The 21,538-nt window shown below is 33.8% G+C and overlaps 2 protein-coding genes across 9 annotated transcripts in view; one reads left to right on the top strand and one right to left on the bottom strand.

Annotated features, from left to right (window-relative positions):
- LOC132696948 (adenylate cyclase type 3) overlaps positions 1–12,018 on the top strand; it is an 88,980-nt gene extending 76,962 nt beyond the window's left edge. For all 7 annotated transcript variants that reach the window (XM_060662122.1, XM_060662127.1, XM_060662125.1 and 4 more), the window contains exons 20-21: positions 10,211–10,459; positions 10,522–12,018. In XM_060662122.1, the coding sequence (XP_060518105.1) occupies positions 10,211–10,459; positions 10,522–10,884 (612 nt within the window). In that variant the 3' untranslated portion in view covers positions 10,885–12,018. The remainder of the gene's footprint in view (positions 1–10,210; positions 10,460–10,521) is intronic.
- A 180-nt stretch (positions 12,019–12,198) lies between these two features.
- LOC132696922 (uncharacterized) overlaps positions 12,199–21,538 on the bottom strand; it is a 43,329-nt gene continuing 33,989 nt past the window's right edge. For both annotated transcript variants that reach the window (XM_060662065.1, XM_060662064.1), the window contains exons 3-6: positions 19,889–20,035; positions 18,714–18,857; positions 16,597–16,828; positions 12,199–13,984 (exon numbers count right to left, since the gene is read on the bottom strand). In XM_060662065.1, the coding sequence (XP_060518048.1) occupies positions 13,605–13,984; positions 16,597–16,828; positions 18,714–18,857; positions 19,889–20,035 (903 nt within the window). In that variant the 3' untranslated portion in view covers positions 12,199–13,604. The remainder of the gene's footprint in view (positions 13,985–16,596; positions 16,829–18,713; positions 18,858–19,888; positions 20,036–21,538) is intronic.

The raw sequence follows: 21,538 nt of genomic DNA, 5'->3' as shown, positions 1-21,538 counted from the left end.
GAACTGCAAGTTTCTTATGTCCGTTTCGAGGGTCATGAAAATTCGGTTGTGGATAACCTTAACAAACACTTTTAATGGTCAGCAGAGGGTGTGGCATTTGGCTTCTTAGGGATCGCAACGAAAGTCGACTAAGATATCAATTACATCGTCATTAAATTTTGAAGTACTTTGAATAGCTACAGGAAAATGGTGCAAGTAATAAAAACATTAATTCGCTGTACTATTTACAAAACTTCTGTTCAGTCTTGGTTAAGCTCTGAAAAAGCCAACAGAATGATTGATTAAACGTGGAATGCAGAAGTTTTGTAAATATTATTACGGTAGCCTGTAGAAGTTTCTTTGAAAAAAAAATTGTGTACATTGTTTACCGAATATCGTTTTTTTTTAATTAAGGCTTAGAGACCAGTGAAATATCACTGCTCAAATTTATAAACAAATAAATAAGCAAATGGTATGCATCAAATGTCAAGGACATATCTCGAAATACCCGATAATTTCGTAATAATAAAGAAGTAATTTTAGAAGTTTACTTTAAACCCCTGTCAAGCCTTAAAAGGAAAATAATATGGAAAGTCCTGCTATTATAGAGAAAATATCTAGTTATTGGATAGATCTATTTTTTTGTAATACCCTATATAACAATAAATTAGACGTGAAATTTAAATGAGCTATTTCTCCACCGTATTAAGTTAGCTCAAATTGATCTTCATAAAATAACAGTGATGTTATGAATGAATCGCCTAGTATATTATTCTATATTTCAATACGCATCTAAATAAGTGACAAATTGAAAACTTATATGTTAGTGGTTACTGGCAGGAAGAAAATCAGTAACTACCATCTCAAACCAATCCAATGTGAGGATGACGGGCGTATATTGTTACCTCCACTTTATTTATTTAGCGAAAACTGCTTGTCCCTGCGCCTATCTATCAGGGAGCCGATATGAACAAGATTTTACAGCAAGAAAGGGTGTATATAATGTCGCCAATTTAGCAATAAGTCAAAAAAACAGATAATGTTTTGTTTTATTAATTTAATAAGAATCTAGCATAATCTGCATTGGGTTAGCTAGAAAATATCACGTAACATTGAAAACGATGAAGCGAAAGTTTAAAGAGGAAAATGGATATTTTGTCTCCAACACCATGAAATATGGCCAAATCTCGAGCAGACATTATGACGTCACTTACAAATTAGTATAATTTGACCTAGATTGTACCTCGTACTAAAAAGAAATGAATGAGTAAAATATTTTGCATTTTCTTGATTTTAGTACCTCTACTTTTTATATATCTCGTATAATACTTAATTGATTAATTAATGGTACTTTTTTCTTAAAATAGTACCAACCGTCATCGTATGAGATTACAGAACCCCAACCTGGCGAAAATTCTGTGCTATTTCCGTAATATCTAATCGTTAAAGTAAGGGCCCGATGACAAAGTTTAGAACCGCTTAAGAGGAGTAGAGTTTACGGTACGCATTACTGCTGCTGTAGAGTTTCGAGTGATTGTCCGATTTTCCAGAGAAACTTGCCAATTTAATTAAATAGCATTAACGAAATTTGTTGCCGGCAAAAATTGCACCTCCGCGCTTATAACTTAATTTCAATATTTGAGAGAGCACTCGCTCAACGAAGTTTCGCGCGGGTTTTATGTTTCGAAGTGCTCTTGAGTACTTAGCACAATAATCAATTTTGCGTGTCACCAAATTTTCCGCTTTTGCTACAATATTTAAGATGTTCTGTTTGTAATCCAAAATCAATGATACTTATAAGACGAATAACGCAGCAAAAAATAATATCGTGACCGGGCAATCAGCGATATTTTATCAGGTACGGTATGGTCATTCCTTGCTACTTTCGAAAAATCCGCGAAATCGAATTTTTCGCTTGGCAAGGAAGTTCATATCTCGGCAACGGGAGGTCCTCGGGGATCCCCATTGGTACACAAATGATCAGCGTCGAAAAAAGAAACTTTTTTTTTCTGTTTGTCGGTTCTCCATTCTCTATAGACGCTTCATAAAAACGCGAATAATTTCGAAACCGTTGAAGCCATGATGCTGAAATTTTCATCCTTTTAAACTGGCCACGAGATACATAAGCACATAGGAAATGACTGCGATTGGAAATTGGCGTCTGTCATTTTTTGCGATTTTCTTCTGTTTTTCGTACATCGCTATGAAACACGATAACTATCTGAGATTTGTAGCTATCGATTTCAAAATTAACGCAAATATAACGGAACCTATTGAAATTGGGGGGCCAAAACCGGATTTGCAGAGTATCGAGAAAAAAATCATTTCCCAAAAACGGTGTAGACCATCGAAAAAATTCTTGACCCAGAAGACGCGCGAGATCCTGGCCAAAATTATTTATTCTTGATGATTTTTTAAAAATGTACATGGTGCGCCGGCAAATTGCAAAAAAGTGAAAATTGGGTTCCCCTTATATGGATAATTTACCATAACTAGACGGCTGTGTTTCAGCTGCCATTTTCTTTCACGCGACCATATAGTCCGTATAGACTGCTAAAACTTCTGTATTTTAGGTTTTCACATATTGTTCAGGGTGTTCGGGATATTCTGTACCACATTCAAAAATGTAATAGATGCCTCGAATTTGTAGCTATCGATATCAAATTTAATAGAGAAGTAAAAGTCCACATCCACATCTAAACCGTAGAAACTGGGAACAATCAAGATTTACGTAGCATTTTTTTTTTAATTTTGAAATTTTTGTTTTTCTTCCAGAAAAAACAAAATTTCTTGAAAACTTTTAACTTGATCGGCAAAATTATTTTACTAAGAGATGCCAAAAATTCATTACTATAACTTCTACTTCAAGCATTTTTTCGATTATGTACCGGGTTTTCAAATTATAGACAAAAATCTAAAAGACCCTGAACATCATACTTCTCGCTATTAAATTATTAGCCTTAAAACAAAATTCCTGAAAAGTATGGCCAATTGGTTTAAATAGTGTTATAGGCCACATCGAGAGCTACAACTTTTGTATTTACGGTTTTTCACATACGCTGTCCGAGATATTTGAAAAAATCCAAATGAAAATCACCATTTCTCGCCCTAGTTACGTTTGTTGATCAGAGAAACACTTTCTTAAAAAACTTTAATTTGCTTAAAGAATTTTATTGTCGTTAAAAACGGGAACGATTTATAACAACAAAAGCGAGTTGACTGCCTGAAGTTAAGAACAGAACTGGTTCTCCTGTCTCAAAATTATCTTAACGTTAAGTTGTATACAATTACATAAACGGAATAAAGCGATATCTAAATGCACACTGTGCGATTAAATTATACTAAGGTAAGCAGTTTATTGGCATGTAACTCCTCCCCTCATAAGTGTGAGCATCCCTGCTGAAGGGGGTGAACCGTGTCCGTCGGGTATTCTTCATCTTTAACCTTCGTGTGATCTTTCTTTTTAAAGACGATAACCCTATAACTAACATAACAGCAAAATACAATTATACATAAAGGATTATTGTCCAGATGCTGACATCTCTTGTTCTAATAGGGTTGGTTAATTCTTTGATTTCTTGAGTCTGTAGCCTAAAGGTAGCTCGAATCGTGTTCAGGTCGTCCAGTTGAATATCATCTAAGACGAGTGGTTCAATGTTCGACGTCGGTCTTTCCATTTCTAGGGTTCTAAAGTTTATCGACGGGAGTTCAATATTTTTATGTCGAATCTTTGATTCTTCATAGATTTTTATAACAGTTCCTTCTAACTTTATTTGGCACTCTCGCACCAATTCCAGTAAATACGGATCTTCTAGGGGAATACTTTCTTGTTCCTTGCCGCACGTTTGAACGCTAACGGTTTTTTTCGGAGACACTATTAAAAATTTATTGTTCGATAGTTTCTGGATCTTGCACTCCGACATTATCACTGGGAAAAGTTTACAGTTTGACACATTTTGTTTAAATTGGAGAAGATGAACTTCACAAGGTGATAACTTATTAATCTGTGTTGGATTACCATTATTACAAATAAATTCTCCTTCACTAATTTCCTTACAGGGTGTGTTCGTTAAGATGTATTTATTTTCACTTATCACTAGGAATCCGGCCATGGGAAGGATTGCTTTGTAGGAATCCATTTTTATAAGCAAGGGGATTAATTGGAAGTAATTGTAGTTTTCGTTTTCCGTTAACGGGATTTCAATAATAAATGTTATCTTATTCAGTTTTGAATAACCCTTTATATTACTTACTTTTTCAAAAAGAAGTATATTCTCAAGTTTAGATTCAAATGGCAATTTATTATTTTTAGTTAAAGTCTTTTCAATTGTTTTCATTTCGTCTATCAAGTCGTGTGGTTCAATTAAAGGATTATGCAATGTGCCTAGTTTAGAGAATGTTATTGATGTTTCTAAGTTGTCCAAAATTTGCAGAATAGTTTGATATTGCGTCACAACTTGCGAAATTACCATTTCTATAATCAGAAAGTTAAAAGTATCAATATTATGGATATCTGTTTTCTTAATACTATCTTCTATTAGTAGTAATTTACTTTCTAGCATATTTTGATTATATGCCAGTGAACTAATTATTTTATTAAATCGATCGAATTATCTAGGATGATTAAAGATTTAATTTTATTTTGATTAGATGACAGTGTTTCAATAGCTTTATCATAACGTTCGGCATCGTCGTTATCCAGGTTGCCAGTTATAAATTTAATAATAGAACCTAGGCCATTTATAATTCCACGTTTTTCTCTACCTTGTTCTATAGTATATTCAGGATTTATTTGTGAGATTCCAAGTTTGATTTTATTTTCTAATGTAGTTATTAAATGGTATGAATTATAAAATTCTATTTTAAAGCCAGCACTATTATTATGCTTTTCGAAAGCTTCTCTTAATTTTGTCGCTGAGTTAGATATATAATGATATTCTTTAATTAGATTTGTTATATCGAAAATTTGAACAAATGTCCAGTGGTCAATTTGGTTTTGTGCGTTACCTAACTTAAAAGGGAATAATCCTGGATTATTCTCAATCTTATGAAATTTTGGGTATCTTTATTCTGCCATCAATCCGCAGTAGAAAAGGAGGAATCTGTAACAGAAACAGGTTTCTTTAGTTCCTTTATATGTGTTATTTCCGTTTTATTTTTATTATTTTTTATTTTGACTTTATTATTAGGTAGAATTTCGACAATTTCGAAAGGTCCTTTAAATTTATTTTGTTTTTTATTTCTTCTATCGTTACTTTTATAAACCTTTTGCCCTATTTTAAACTGGAATTGTTCTGGTCCTTTGGTATTGTGACGTTTCAAAATCTTTTGCTTTTGTCCTTCTTGATTTTCGGTAACCTTTTGGTATACGGATTGCAGTTTAGTTTTATGATTATTAACGTATTCAGAATAGAACGTATTGTTTAGTAATTCTTGGGGGCCCGAGATGCTGTATGCCCTAATATTAGTTCATAAGGCGTAAATTTAGTTGCTGAATGTATGGAACTATTATAAGCGACTATAGCGTATTCCATAAGATTTGTTTCGTTTTTAAATCTATTTTTTAACAACCTTAAATGTTCTAATAGCGTAGAATGGAAACGTTCTATTGGTGAGTTACTTTCGTGATGACCGGGGGTAGTAAAATGAATATATATTTTATGAATTTTTAGCAGTTCTTTTACTGTTTCGTTATTGAATTCGGTACCATTATCAGCTATAATTTTTTCTGGTATTCCGTAGAATGTAAAATAGTGCATTAAAGAGTTACAAATTTCAATTGCATTTTTGCTAGTAATTTTAAATGCTTGCCCTAATTTAGAAAACTTATCAATTATTGTTAAGTAATTCTGACCGTCGAATTTAAAAACGTCTATGTGTAAAATTTGAAATGATTTGCTCGGGGTTTCTGTTAAAGCTAATGGACTGTAAGGTTTGTCTCGAGCGTATTTTGCGACCTGACATATTTCGCATGCATTAATATAATTAATAATATCATGTTTCATTCCTGGCCAACAATAATTCTTTTTTAAATGCTCAATAGTTTCTATAATACCTCTATGATTTGTTTTTCCCTCGTGATGAAATTTGATTAGCATTATCTGTTCTTCCTTTTCCCTAACCGTATTTATTAATTTTGTGCATTTAATGAGTTCTAGTCCTTTCTCATAAAAATATTTACGATACACATTATTAAATTCGCTATACTGGGTGTTGTCGTGAAAGTAAATATAAAATTTAGTTCCTAGAGATGTGTGTTTTTTCAATAAATCTAGAATTAAGGTTTCATTATGTTTTGGAATTTTTACTTCCAGAATTTTAAGTTTTTGGAAATCGTTTTGACTTATTATTAATTCGTTATGTATATTGGGTGTAACAATTATTTGGTGTGATTTATTATTTATAATTTCGTCCAAAATTCGGATTCCTTCATTTGTTGCTTCTTGATTACTGTCAGAATGTACAGTATCTATTAGTTCGACATGGGTTTGGTGATCGATATTTAAATTTTGTTGGTTTGTACTTGGTGCTATCGGGTTATCGTTTATGACATTTTCGGATAAGTGTCGTAAATAGTCAACTATGTCCTCATTTATATTTCCAGGTTCATTCAATATACTTTCACTTTCAAGGGCGTTAACTTGAATTCGCGATAGGGCGTCGGCGTTCGCGTTTAATTTTCCTGGCTTATAGATAACTTCATAATCAAATTCTTCGAGACGAAGTCGCCAACGTACTAACTTACTATTAGGTTCTTTCAGATTAAAAAGCCATGACAATGGTCGGTGATCTGTATAGATTTTAAAAAAATTTTCCGTACATGTACGGCCTAAAATGTTTGCAGGCCCACACTATTGCTAGCAGTTCTTTCTCGGTTGTAGAATACTTAGTTTCACTATTATTTAATGTTCGAGAAGCATAAGCCACAGGTTTATCATTAGGAACGTCTCCTTGGGAGAGCACTGCACCCATAGCAAAGTTACTAGCGTCGGTAGTTAAGTTAAATGATTTTCCAAAGTTAGGGTATTGTAGAATAGGCGAGTTTATTAACATGTCTTTACAAGTTTCGAAAGATTGTATAAATTCGGGCGAATGAATTACTTTCGCTTCTTTTTTTAGACAAAGAGTTAGGGGTTTAGTTAATTTCGCAAAGTTTTTAATAAAGCGTCTATAATAACCGAGTAGGCCTAAAAAACTTTTAATTTCTTTTTGAGTAGTGGGTATTGGGAAGTTCTTAATTACGTGTATTTTATCTGGGTTTGGTTTGACACCATTAGGCGTGATAACATGTCCTAAGTACTGAACTTCCTTCCTAAGGAACTCCGATTTATCAAGTTGTACCTTTAGATTAGCTTCTCTCAAACGATTAAAAATTTGTCTAAGTCTTAGATATGTTCTTCGAGCGAAACCGAGAATATAATTATGCCGTCAAAATAGACGGAACAAATTTCGTTATGTAAACCTCTAAGGATATTGTCCATAACCCTTTGAAAGGTGGCTGGTGCTCCTTTCAAACCGAAAGGCATTCTTTTAAAATGAAAATGTCCGTGAGGTGTGGAAAATCCGGTTTTAGAAACATCATTGGGGTCTACTTCGATCTGGTGAAAGCCAGAAGCTAAATCCAAAGTGGTGAAATAATTTGATTTACCTAATTTATCGAGAATATCGGCTATGTTTGGGATCGGGTAACGATCGTCGATTGTTCTCTCATTTAACTTACGATAATCAATTACCAAACGCCATTTTTTCTTTCCCGATGCGTCAGTTTTTTTTGGGACGATCCAAATTGGGCTAGACCAAGGTGAATCAGAATGTTCTATAATGCCTTGCTCGAGCATCCTATTAATCTGAGAGATTATTTCTTCGCGATGTACTTCGGGAAAACGATAGCTTTTAGTATAGATAGGGGTCTCATCTTTTACTTTAATTTTATGTTTTATTTTATTAGTAAAACTAAGAGGAATTTCTTCGCAATAAAAAATGTCTCGATATTCTAAGCATAATTTTCGAATTGTATTTTTTTCTTCCGAATTACAGTGACTTAATCTAAAGTTTTTTAAATTTTGTTTCAAAATATTATCTTGGGAAGTGCTTAAACAATTTTCTTCAATCTCCATTTTATCAATAAAGTTTGTTTCTGCTATATTAATATTTTCACTGTATTTTCATAATTTTCAAATTGTTGGGTTGTGTTTCCTTGTATAGGGGAATAATTTAATTCTGATGTCGATTGATCAGGAATATTACCATTACTTGTCACGGATTGTGCAAATAATTCTTGAGCTACAAAATTAGGTTTCGGAAACATACGTGTATTTCCTGAGCTCGTATCCATAGGTTCTGATTGATTATTTTTCGGAATATTTTGGTTTCTAGCGGTTTGATGTCTTAATATTGCACTTGCACGTTGATTAGCAAAGATCGGATGTTGTTGATTAGGAAGTCTATTATATGGTTGCCAAGTAATAGGTCTTGGTTGATTCTGTGGCGGACTTTGAAATGGTCTAAACATTGGTCTATAGTTTAATTGGTTTTGATTTGGCATTTGAGGAGTTTGATTTAGAATATTTTTAAAATTAGATTGGTTATTGTGAAAATTTTGAGACTGGGGGGGTCTAAATAGGTTCATTGGCGTTCTCACAAAGTTTTGATTCATTCTTGGTTGCGGTTTATACATTGTATTAGCTAAATTGCTATTATGACCTGTTTTGAAATATACGAAATTTTCTTCTTCAGTTACATAGGCCAGTGCTTGTTCTAAATTATCCGGATTCTTTAATCGAGTTACTAGTTGCAGATGGTATGGTAATCCATTAATAAAAGTTTTTAATGCAAAATCATCATAATGTCTAATTTTAATATTTCGTTCATTTACTTCTTGAATTTCTGAACTCAATTTGGAAAACAAAAGACTTCTAGCATCCTGGATTCGCATGCCGAATTGGAGAGGTGTTTCAGACTTTAACGGTTTCATACTAATTAAATCTTGAATCAAACAATCAATACTTCTCTGGTCACTAAACGTTTGAATTAAAACGTTCTTAATTAATTGCCAAGAATTTAGTTCACTTCGGCTACAAATCAAATCAGCGGCTCTACCACATAATTTACTTCTAATTGCATCCAGAATTATTATATTTACATTATTTTGATCTGGTGCATTACGACAAGCTAGTAAAAGATTTTCGCAAGAAGTAACAAATCTAATTAATAATTTCGGATTGCCATCAAATGGGGCAATGTTATCAGTTTGGAATCTTAGAGGAATATTTAATGCCATTTTATTACTTCGAGATGTATTATCAAGTTGTTCGTCTAAGCTAATGTCTAGAAAATTTCGGATCAATTCGTCTATACTATCGAAAGTTATTGACATAAAACAGTACGAGGATAAAATTAAGGTTTAAACGAATCTCTTATAACTACAATTACTACACGAACAATGGAAAATGGAAATTGGAATATTCGACTTAGAGTGATGGGATTTTCATTGCTTGGTTTCTTCGACTGTTTGTTTTTTCTTTTCTTCTTCCTAGGTTAACGCCTATAGGAACCGGAGATGTGTTCTAGCTCCCAGGTCTTCCTAGTCTAATTTGGACGAAGTTGGTCCTGTTCCCCTGCACATAGTTCAATCCGGAGGCGATTTTTGTCCTCTTCGAAGATCACGATGTCTCTTGACTGTTCCGAACTTGAATTTACGGTTCGTCGATAAATCGCTTCGGCGACTTTTGTCCGAAATTTGCGAAATTACCGAAAAATCCGCTCCGACTGCGCCAGTTACGTTTGTTGATCAGAGAAACACTTTTTTAAAAAACTTTAATTTGCTTAAAGAATTTTATTGTCGTTAAAAACGGGAACGATTTATAACAACAAAAGCGAGTTGACTGCCTGAAGTTAAGAACAGAACTGGTTCTCCTGTCTCAAAATTATCTTAACGTTCAATCTAGACGCGATGACGTCATTTAGTATTACCCCGTACTGCATGGTTTCAGAAAACAAGTATTTTCTTGAAAACCACTTACTCTATTGGAAAAAACCATATACCAGGAGAAATGGGAGTACGGTGCAGACGATTCGCAAAGCTACGATTTTTCGAAATCAATCTTGTTTTCTTAGTGGTTAGGTACGATAGACTCAAGGTATAGTAGTTTTCAAAACAATAATAATGTTTACCTTAATGATTCTTTGAAAACACTCATACCTTGTCCAATAGGATTTTTTCCTGTTTTAGCCCGACGACCCAACCGAAATTAGATGGGCTCACCTCGCCCTACTAGTAGAATTCGCGCTTGATTTGAAAAAAGCGTTGCAGAGCATCAACGAGCAGTCATTCAACCACTTCGTGTTGAAGTTAGGTATAAACCACGGTCCTATCACTGCTGGGGTTATAGGGGCTCGCAAACCCCATTACGATATTTGGGGTAACACTGTTAACGTTGCCTCAAGGATGGAAAGCACTGGCAAAGTCGGATGCATTCAAGTAAGCAACCTGATGGCGCCATCTATCATCAAACTGTTAAATTGTACGTTGGTCGATTATAGGTTACCGAAGAGACCTGCCAGATTCTGCAGGCGTTCGGTTATCAGTTCGAGCAACGAGGCTTGGTGGCGGTAAAAGGCAAAGGCCAGCTAATGACATACTATCTGTTAGGAAAGGCCGGTAAGATCACTCCGCCAACGGTTCCTGTCTCTCCTGAAATCGGAGTCTCAACCATGGAAACTGTAAACGAAGAAGACGAATCGTCGAAGTCGGACGAGAAAACTGTTATTGAATGCTCCGACAAAGTAGACGACGAAGTTTTCAATTTTGAAACGGAAAACTCTGAGCAGGAACAAAAGGAGGACGAAAACCAGTCGAAGGATTCGAATGAAGCCACTTTGCTATTGAGTAACTGCGATTCCTAATTTCTATTATATTGATTGAGGTGATTATTTAACGCGAGAATTTTACGTATTCTAACTAGCTGTACTAGGTTGTGAATAATTCCTAAATAAGCAAGGCGGGGAAGATGTTTGTAAAAAAATATAAAACGCGAGAATGTATATAAATAAATTGATCTGGAAGCATCTAAAAACGTTCATCGTAAAACCCCTATAGTACTAAGTTGTATACAGCTGAAATAGGAGCCAACTAGGGACAAGGTACAATCATGGATCTCCAATAGGATCTAGGATTCGAGTTTTATGATTGTTTAACATATCGTAATGATTTCGTAGTTGTTTTTTTTAATTAATTTTCTAAAGGGTTGTTTGCTCTCCATTAGATACATACGTAGTAATCTTGAATAATCAATACTCAATATAGAAGTTTTAACACGTTTTTAAAGTCATTTTGGGATTGATATGTACATTACCGTCAATGGTGGTTGCAAACACATTAAATTCAAAAGACAAAAGGAAATTCATTGAGCCATTGAAATATGGAGGGGATTACTATATTACTATATATTCAAAACATCGTAGAGAGTTTATTGATTACATGTCTAATGAGAACTTTAAAATTGTATTTTTAGTACATCTGCAATTAACTAGAACTCTCAATTATATATATTTTTCAATTTTTAGCTTAATTTGATTACTGTAAGATAGCAGACCTAGCAATGATTTAAGAGATCCTAAAGTAATTTTTACAGGTTTTTAGTGAAATCGAAAGCAAATCTATAATTTTACTTGTTTAACTCTAAAATATAACTTTAATAGCCGTTGTTACAAGCTCAACAACGCCGAAGTTAAATATTGGTAGCAAAAACCTGACGTGTTAAAACGTAGAAACTAACTAACTAAAACTAAAAATAAATGAAACTCTGTATCGATATGCTCAGAACGATATTTATACCTAAATCCTTTTTTATATATGGCAAATCTGCTTACTGTACAACCTGACCTACACCTAAATTATTGGTACTGATATTTTTTGATCAATATTTATGTTTAAACTACGGGATCAAATAAAAACGCTAAGTAACTGCATATAATTTCGAAACGCACTTAAAGAAATCTTGCCAACTGTGTAGACTAAGGTGTTATTAGTAACAATAAACCTAGTTGCTCTAAATCGAAGTTTATTTTATTTTCAATCCAAAACCGGAACTTTTCAAACCTCGAATTCAAAGTCGATGGTTACAAACAGAAAGATTTATTTACATAAATTATTAATATAAATCGTAATCACAAAGATTATGATAAACTTACTTAACATTAATTTCATATTTGAAGTGATTCATCACAATAAAGAATCTCGTGAGGTAAAATATCTGATAATAAAATTAGCTTAATATTTCTGGTGTAGTACAATGCAATAGATTTTTTAATTTCAAGAGTCACAAGACATAAAATTTCTTTAATTGACCAACATTGTAGGCTTTCATTTCAACCAGTTTTGTTTCGATTATTTTCGCTGGGTTCGGTAGCAAACATGTGGCTACAAAATATAACAAAATGATTGAAGGCTGTAATCTCTAATAGAAATCAGATATGAATCCTCAAATGAAAACCTTTAACAAACATTTCAAAATGTCATCGACAGGAGTTTTAATGTTTATTTATACTGAAATTTTGTGAAGTGAATGAAAATATGATTATGTGAACGTACAAATTGTTTAAATAATTTTAACAATAGATCTCAGAAAAATCGCGCAAGTACATCAGGAAAACACACTGCAAATCAACTGTGGGTTGGAACAAGTGAATTTAACAAGAATTTTGTTCGTTGCGATGGTTTTCATTTGCCCTTGAATCACAATAAATGTCACTTGCTTCAAGGTAGTGTTCAATTTAATAAAGTATGTTAAAAGTAAGTTGATCTTCAAATAACTGTTAGTTTTCGCTTATGTTTGAGTACACTGGCGCAATATATATGAACAGCCCAACAATCAAATTAATACACAGATCACGACATGGCCTTACAAAAACGTACTTTCTGACAAGCACACACTTTTATTTGTTGCAACTGGTCCAGTGCATCATTTGGAACTGTTAATTTCGCTTGCCTAATACCTGAAAGAATTTCTAACTTCGATTGTTCTTATTTTACAACGTTCAGGACAGATGGATCACTGCGATTGGAACACACATTGCCTTCTACATTAAGCAAATACCTTGTTTTTCGGTTGGGTAACTCATGAACAACTTCATCTAGTGAATTCCCCTTTCTTGAAAAGATTATCGTTACAAAAGACAATTTCAATAAAATCTAAGTCGAAGGAATCTTTTAATATTTGTGCAATTTTATAATTTCTTATGTAAGTTCGACCTATCATGGTGGCAGGTATAAATAAATGTAAAAATTTAAAATGCTTTCTCAAGCAATTCAGTTTCAAAGCGTATGACTAATATTCATTACAAGGCTTATTAGACAATTTAATATTACTTACGCTTACTCAAAACTGAAACTGGAGACGAAATTAACGTTCCAAATTGGTGCAACGGTTTGCAAATTAACCGTTCACACTACAATATCTATTTAATCACATCACAACCCGTTACTTATCACATTAAATTCTGTCTGTAATAAACCTAACTACATCTTTAAATTTGTTTCAATTGATGCCGATTCTGAGCGAACTATCGTTTCTGCTCAGTGTAAATCTTCCGCTTCTAGCCCCGCCGGGGGCTAGAAACATTCCTCACGTCCTCACGAACTTGTAGACCACAGCGAACACTAAAACACTAACTAACACCAGCACCAGTACTGTAATGACTTTTGCGAAAGCGTTCAGTCCCGTATCTGACGGATCCAGTGGTCTGCTGCTATTTTGGGTGTGAGATCTTCTTCGTTTTCCTGCCAGTCCACGCGCCAGTGCGGGAAACGCTAAGCTTTGGGTAAACGTTAATTTGTGCAAGCTTTCGCTCAACGAATATGGTCCCACGCTGCCTCTGGCAGCCGCCCTCAGTAAAGCGTATTCTAAATCCAATGCGTCGAATAACGAGTAACGGGTTGTCATTGAAGACGATCGTCTCCTACTGTCCGACGAATCGCTGGCTCTGGAGTTTTCGGCAATTACCCCTTGAAAACAAATAGGTTTTCAGCTAAAACGTTAGCAATTAACTAATTGGAACTAATTCAACTGTCAATGGAAATTATTACTTTTTTTTATTATCCAAAAAGCAAGACAATTATAATATATTAATGGAGTGGAGACAGGCCCACATAAAAAAGTGTTTTGCTCAAAAAACCTAATCACAAGTCAAAGGAAAAGGTTCTGAAAATTGGGAAAATTTATAACGGAGTAACCTATCCCTTCTAATGCACAGAAATGCCATATGGAAACCGATCAACAAAAAAATGGTAAGAATAAATCTAAAAGCATTGGGAACAAATTGCAGCCTATGCAGTTAATAATAACGAATTAGTCCATAATAAAAACTCATTTTCTGAACAACTAAATCCAAAAATAATGAAAATAGTATTGTCAAGAGGGATAATACTTTCAGAAGACCCGAATAGTAGAACAGTAGAAATATGGAGAGGAATTTGTTAATGACAAAGGAATGGAATAGAAAATCAGTTGACAAGACAAGAGAGAAAGTAAGAGTACAAAAAGGTGGCTCTAAGATTTAACACGATTAGCTTGGAAAACGAAAGTACACTCCACTTAAGCAGAAAATAAAGCAGGGTTGATTTCAATAATAAAGAAAACAAATGCAATAAATAAATAAAATAAGCAACAAACAAAGACCAGTAAAAGACGATTATACAGTCTATACTCTATCTTTCGCTGATGTTGTTGCATAAAAGAGCGATGACATCGAATACATGGCATTGATTGAGGAGTATGACAAATGGGATCTAGATCGTCGATAAAACCGAGTATATATCTATTGGAGGGCAACAATAGGATCTGGGACTAGCAATGGGATAAACACTTAAGCATTGCAAAGGATGCAAATATGTAGGAATGAAATTCTCTCAGAACGAAGCACTGGACAAAGCAATACCCAACCCAAGAACCCAACAATTAGTGTGTTATGGACATGTTCACAGAACGTCGCAAGAACGAATACCAAAGAAAATCTTGAGTTAGAACTCAAAAGGTAGAAGAAAACGAGAAAGACCATCCAAAAGCTGGAGAGAGGGAATCGGTAACGATGTTCGGGAAAAAGGCGTGGGGGAAGACTTATGGGATGATAATTGACTTAAATGATGTAATAAAATCTGAACTTTTTTTGAACTTTCTGAAATCTGTCACTATGTTTCGACGTCAAAGCCGGGCCATATACTGGATCAGCATGTAATTAGTGACGCACATTTAAAGTTCGAACCCATTATTTGGTGGGATTTTCTTTGATGTCAATAGCAGTATGAGTTAATTGACATGTTTCGTGAATCGTAGGTTGGTATCCATCGATAGTATTGATTTTTGCTTAAGTTTTAAAGTCAGGCACTGCCAACTCGACTTGACGGAGGTTGTGGGTTCGATTCCCACCGGGAGCATTAGGTGTTTTTTATCATGATATACAACCGTGCAACCGTCTAATTACGCGAGCTCATTATCAAGGAAAAAATGTTTGAAACTCTATACCCACATCGTTCATTGTTGAATTTTCTTTATAATTTTATTATATTTATCTGTTTCTGTGGTTTACTCAGTTGGTACTCAAGAGATACCTGGTTCAAAACTGAAGGAAAATCAGAGATTTATGCTGCGAGAAACAGAGGTGCCAAGATGGAGCTTTGTAACACGCTCTGTCACACCGAATGATTGCTGCGTTTACTATTGTTTTAGAAAGAAAAATCCAATTATCAGGGAACGTTGTTCATGGAATACTGCATATATTTTCAATAATAATTAAATAGTTGAATGGTTATTAATGAATCACCCTTAATTTTGTAGTTGAATGTTGTTGACTGCGTTATTTTTTTACAAACCACAATAATGAGACGTTTTGAGACACGTGAAACTTAAATTCTTGAGCTTCAAAAATAGCTGAACCGGCGATTCGATAAGATCTTTTTTGAGAATTAGGACTTTGCGTGTTGACGAAAAATAAATCTCGTTATTTGAAAATTGAAAGGTAAGATGTTTCGAATAAGCACGCGAGATTGTTTTGCGGGGAACAAAGCAAGTGCGAGAAAATACTCCCGATTTTGTTGTGTAGCGTTCGATATTGCCTCAAACGAATGCTACACGGCAGTCAAATGAAGTTTTCCACTGGGTTACAACGGTTTAATTAAAAGTGATGTTCTTTGTGTCGTTTACCAGACCACTGAGCCAGATTAAAGCTTTGATGAATTCTTTATTTCTTTCAATTATTGTAGAGGTTATATTAATAAATTTCAAAGTCCTACATTGGTTGAGTAGAAAAATAAGTATACGTCACTATATAAAAATTAAGTGAAAAACTGGCGAATTGGTTCAACATAAATCAAGGAAGAAGAAAAAATATTGATCATCTCTTTAATGATATTATTTGCAGTTCCTAAGATGATGAATCATTTCATTCCCCGTTACCATTGTTTGAACCACCATATCGATGATGTAGAGAAATTGCAGTCTGTGAGTATTTTTGCCATTAGAATAGCAGCACGGTGTTTTGGATCAAATTTGGATCAATAAATATGAAATATCTTCAGACAAACTGGGTAGGAACCATTGAAAAAGGTTGAAACTTACTTACCAACAGCCGCTATGGAGTTTAACGACGACGTCGTTGAAGAGGATGGCGATATCACATGATTGTTTTGGTCTGAAATGTCCTCCATCGATGTTTGCTCGGGGGAAGAGTGATGTTGGTACAACCGGAAAATTCTCGCGTGGTCGGGATGCAGGAGCGTACTGCTAGGTCTCCGCACGCTCGGAGTAGGCGAAGTGACCGGTGACGCTGGAGCGAGTGGAGGTAAGGGGGACACCTAAACAAAGTACTATTTGGGTATTCTTGAACAGGTAACTTTCCAGGGGTATTTTCGAGTTTTGGAATCTGTTTGAGTGAAATTTAGACTCTTTTTTTCAACTGTAGATTTTAAGAGAGGAAGCATGAAAAGTGTTATTCTTATAAATTCTCACATGTTTCTAGGGCGACCTTACGTTAAATTTTATTGCCAATACATTACAGACATTCAAAGACCGGACATAATTAATTTATATCTTTCGGATAAAACCTATCCAATTTATCGCCTAGAGAAATTCGCAAATTTTCAGCTACGAAAGTTTCTAGGTTTGTAAAGAGTTCTCCGAAGAAAATCGTTATAAGCCTTAATTCCAGTTCCAGTGAACGTTTTTCCGCAGTTTTTATTTTGATCTAATTTTAACATTGCCGGAGTTTCGGATAGTTTTCAACAGTTTTTTTCTCTTGTCACCGAACTTTGCACAACTTTTGGGTTTGTAAATGAATATTTGAAAATTTGTTTTGGTTTACCATTTCCTTGCTAGTAATAATCAGAAAAAAATATCACAAAAAAATATAATCTACTTTTTAAAGACTTTTTTGCATTTAGTGAAGCCGATGGGCTGGGTCTGTCTGAGTTCCAAGAAACTCGGGTACGCGGAAATCGGAATGTGCTTGCAGAAACAGATGCAATATCCAATCCTCATCGCTAGGAGGTGCTGCGTTCTATAAATGGTAGTCAGTCGAAAAAATCAACTGATCGACTTTATATAAATTATAAGTAGTGTGTATAATGAAAATAGTGTTTAATATTATAAAATATTAATTAAATAAATTATCGGTTTGGTTAAGTTTTACCCGGAGCGACCTGTTTAATTTGCGCGTCGCATTTGACGAACCAGCACGATTTTAATCGATTTAAAAAGTGACTAAATTTGTATGGTTTATGCTAAAACAGTTTTTACCAGAAATTTTCTTATTCATTCAGGATAATGTTATTTGTTTAGTTCACTTTATTGATCTATTTTTAGTTTGCAATTAAAAACAAATTATAAATAAAACTGTCTTTATTTTAAGCTCGGCGAACGTCAGCTAAGCTGTAAACTTAACCGAGCATCTAACATGGCATATACAGATAAAAATCTAAAATAAAACAAAAAAGAAAAGGATACATTACCATAATGTTGCATAAAGGAAAATTCTTAATTAAAAGATGTTTTTTAATTGAAATTTAAAACCGCAAAAGAGAGATATTCTGTGCTTGGCTAGTATGGCAGTATCGATTAAGCAGTCCAACAGATGTATACAATGTGGCTTTTAGTCATGGTTTTCTTAATTTTTGGATAGTTCATACTGACAGTTAAACGAATTCCGTGAAAATGAACGCAATGTCTAAAACTAATTTTTTCCAATAAGTATAAGGGACTTCCAATCTACTTTAGATAGTTTATGAAGAAAAACGCGTAATACGTATTTAGTCAAAACATAGGGGTAGGGTCTATAGAAAAAATTACAGTAACTTGAATGAGTTTAACTTAAAATTCGGGTTACTTTTATATATGTTGCGGAGATGTATACAAGAGTTTTGAAGAACTTTGGAAACCTGTGTACGACATGTAAGTTTATATTCAAAGATTACACTCAAGTTCTTATATTCTTTATATACAATTACTTTAGTTCCTGACCAATATATAATTGTCAGAATTCAAAATTTAAAAAAATAAATAAGCAAATTGGATGGAAAATTGATTGTTGGATACGGGCCAATAGCTTTTCCAAAAAAATTTTGGCAATAAGACATAATAGTAGTAAACATACAATTTACTACTATTATGTCTTATTGCTACTTTTCAAATTCTCATAAGTCATTTCTGAGCATGTAATAATAAGAGAGGTAAGACTCCGTTTACCTGAGTCGACTCAATTCCGGAGTCCGTGTGTTGGATAGCATCGAGACACGTCGAATGCTGCGAGACGTTGTCGTCGGTGCACTCCGGAAAGACAAAACTTTGACCATCAGCCTCACCTCTGGGAGAATCCGAGCTCGGCCATACCTGAAAGTTTTACACCATATAAACAATTTATAGGTTTCGTGGGACCTATAAGTTAAAAATGTAGGTCCCTTCGCTGACACGCAAAAGTGTTTAAACGAGTAAACGTAAAAGCCGACTTAGAAATATGATGTGGTTTCCACAGCTGGATACGTATTTAGGGGTTGATGTTAATAACGCCGTTTCAGGGTCGTCTCTAATTAAATCGATAGCCTAACTTGTAGTTCAAGCCTATAAATTGGCCGTTATATCCTATAGTTGGTTATCTCCCGAAATTACATTGACCGCAGATAATTGAAATTAATCGAAAACTTCTGTAACGAGTTAAATTAATTTCCTATGTACGTCACAACCAGATGTTTCACGAATTTTGTTGAGAGTGTGTAAATCCATTAGTCCGATCAACAAAACAGTCACGGTTAAATACATGTATATAATAATAATATATAAGGACATTGATTTTGAAGGTCATATTATTGCTAACTCAATGCTGATTCTAAGATTAGTAATAAAATTTGAGTAAGGACTAAAATATTCATTCATAATATATTTATATATTGGCCAACGTTTCCTAATAAAGTTAAAAGTATATGGCCGGCCAATATAATTGGCAGTCAATCGAATAGCTAAAATTATTAGATGAATTAGATTTAAAATTAATTCAACAATTACTAAAAATGGTAATAGAAGATTAGGGGCCCCCCATAGGTACTAAATAAGCAAATTTTAATTTTTCATATTTTCATACCACGACGCATATCCCTTCTTGAAATTCTCACTATTGTTTAGTAAATCATACAATCCACATCATAAATATTTTTTATTTAACAACTGTGAAACGCTTTAATCACCTTTTGTGCATGAAATGAAGTTAAGAAATGAGAATTAGACGTTATTAATTAGGCTATTATTAATAGCCTTTACGTCCTAAAAAGGACAGCGTAAGTTTCGAAAATGCATTATTCGTATTCATGTTTCGCATATATTCGTATATATTTTTCGCAAATAGAATAGGAAATAAAATTTGCTTTTACCTGCAGTAAAGGTAACGAACAATTAGGTCCTTTCGCATAGTCAGGAGGTAGGTCTTCATCTCCTGCGTGATCCTGCGACCCGGAACTGCTATTAGAAGTTTTCACTGCCGCCCAAAATCTTTTCAGACCCAGCTCCCTTCGTTGTTTCTAGAATAAAATCCAATTCACAATTAAGTAAGGTTGTTATATTTACAGCTTTTCGCCATGATTTAGCCTCGTTAGAAGGATATTTTCTCATTTGCGTCTACAAGTGTTGGTAAAATTCAAATATGTTCTAACTCGATTTGGTTATTTATTAAACTGTAGCTTAATTCTCTGAAAACGATGTTATGAATAACATTTTCATATAAATGTAAGTTTTAAGTATGGACAGAATGTTTAGAGGAAAACCAGTTTTATACTTAATGTTTGACACTATTAGGTGTCTGTTTAAGTCAATGCATAGCCCCAGCATTTCTTGCCATTTTGTTTTTCAATTACGTTTTTATAAAAGTTATTAAATGAAATAATACATTTAATGTCAAACGATTAAGTTTTCCAGATTACAAGAAGAGCTTTTTTAATCACGAAAATATAAGTGTGCAACGGAAAAGCAATGCTCGTCACTATCTCTTATGACATTTATGAGATATCATTTAAATTTTATATGTTATTCTTCTATCTTTGGTATCATCGTTAGATGTGAATATGAAGTATCAAACAAGAAATTTATATCTGGATTGATGTGTGCCAAGCTGCCAAGTATTAAACTGAGTATTTTTCATTGCTCATAACAGGTGCTGTGCTGTGGACAAGGAACAACTGGATGAACAATGATAGATTTTTGAATTTGAGCGCTTTGACATTACGATTTGTCACATCAAGAAATCTGCAGGTTACGGTGAATATTGAATTCTGGACTTGCCTTTGTTTCAATTATTTTTTTAATAAATTGAAATTCTTTCATTTGAAAGGATTGGGCTCTGCATTAACTTAGACAGACTAGTTTTTATCTAAATACCTTGTAGATAGATGTCTAGAACTTATATTCAAATAAACAATAAAAAATATAGTTTCTGAAGCGTTTAGCTGTAATTCAAAAACATATCGAGTAGGCAATTCGGGAAAATATTATCTTTGAAATTAGGCAAAATCGTAGTGGTTTTTAATTAATTACTTTTCTTTTACCTATTCTTACGATTCGTCATCCAAAAATTAGGAGAAAATCCTTACGTTATAGGGTGCCTTCAATTTAGCTAATAGTTGTCATATTCAACATCGCGACTAAAGCGTTTAAAAGTAAATGTTTATAAAATAAGTTTTGACAATTTGTGGTCACCGTGTATATATCTTTTTAAGTACGTTGTTTTAATGTGATCTATTTCTCGGTAGTGAAGTATATCACCCAAAAGTACTAATGGTCCTTCAAAGTTGAAAATTCGCTTTTATGCTTACGTTTGAATAATCTTCTTAGAGAAGGAGAATTGACAACAATTTGCCTTGTTATTTAACAGCACGTAGAAGATAAAGATTTGAACGACGCGTAAGGAGATTCCTTTATCCGTCAATAAAATCCGTGGCTATTTCCATCCCAATACGACAACAGTGGTGCTGAAACTAAAAAAAACTTCGTACATCCATTGTTTTTATTCTACTTAAATACACGTTTCA

This window comes from Cylas formicarius, unplaced genomic scaffold (assembly GCF_029955315.1).
Source record: "Cylas formicarius isolate icCylForm1 unplaced genomic scaffold, icCylForm1.1 PGA_scaffold_1__22_contigs__length_36826433, whole genome shotgun sequence".
Taxonomy (NCBI): Eukaryota; Metazoa; Arthropoda; class Insecta; order Coleoptera; family Brentidae; genus Cylas; species Cylas formicarius.
This window is presented reverse-complemented; position numbering and strand designations above follow the sequence as displayed.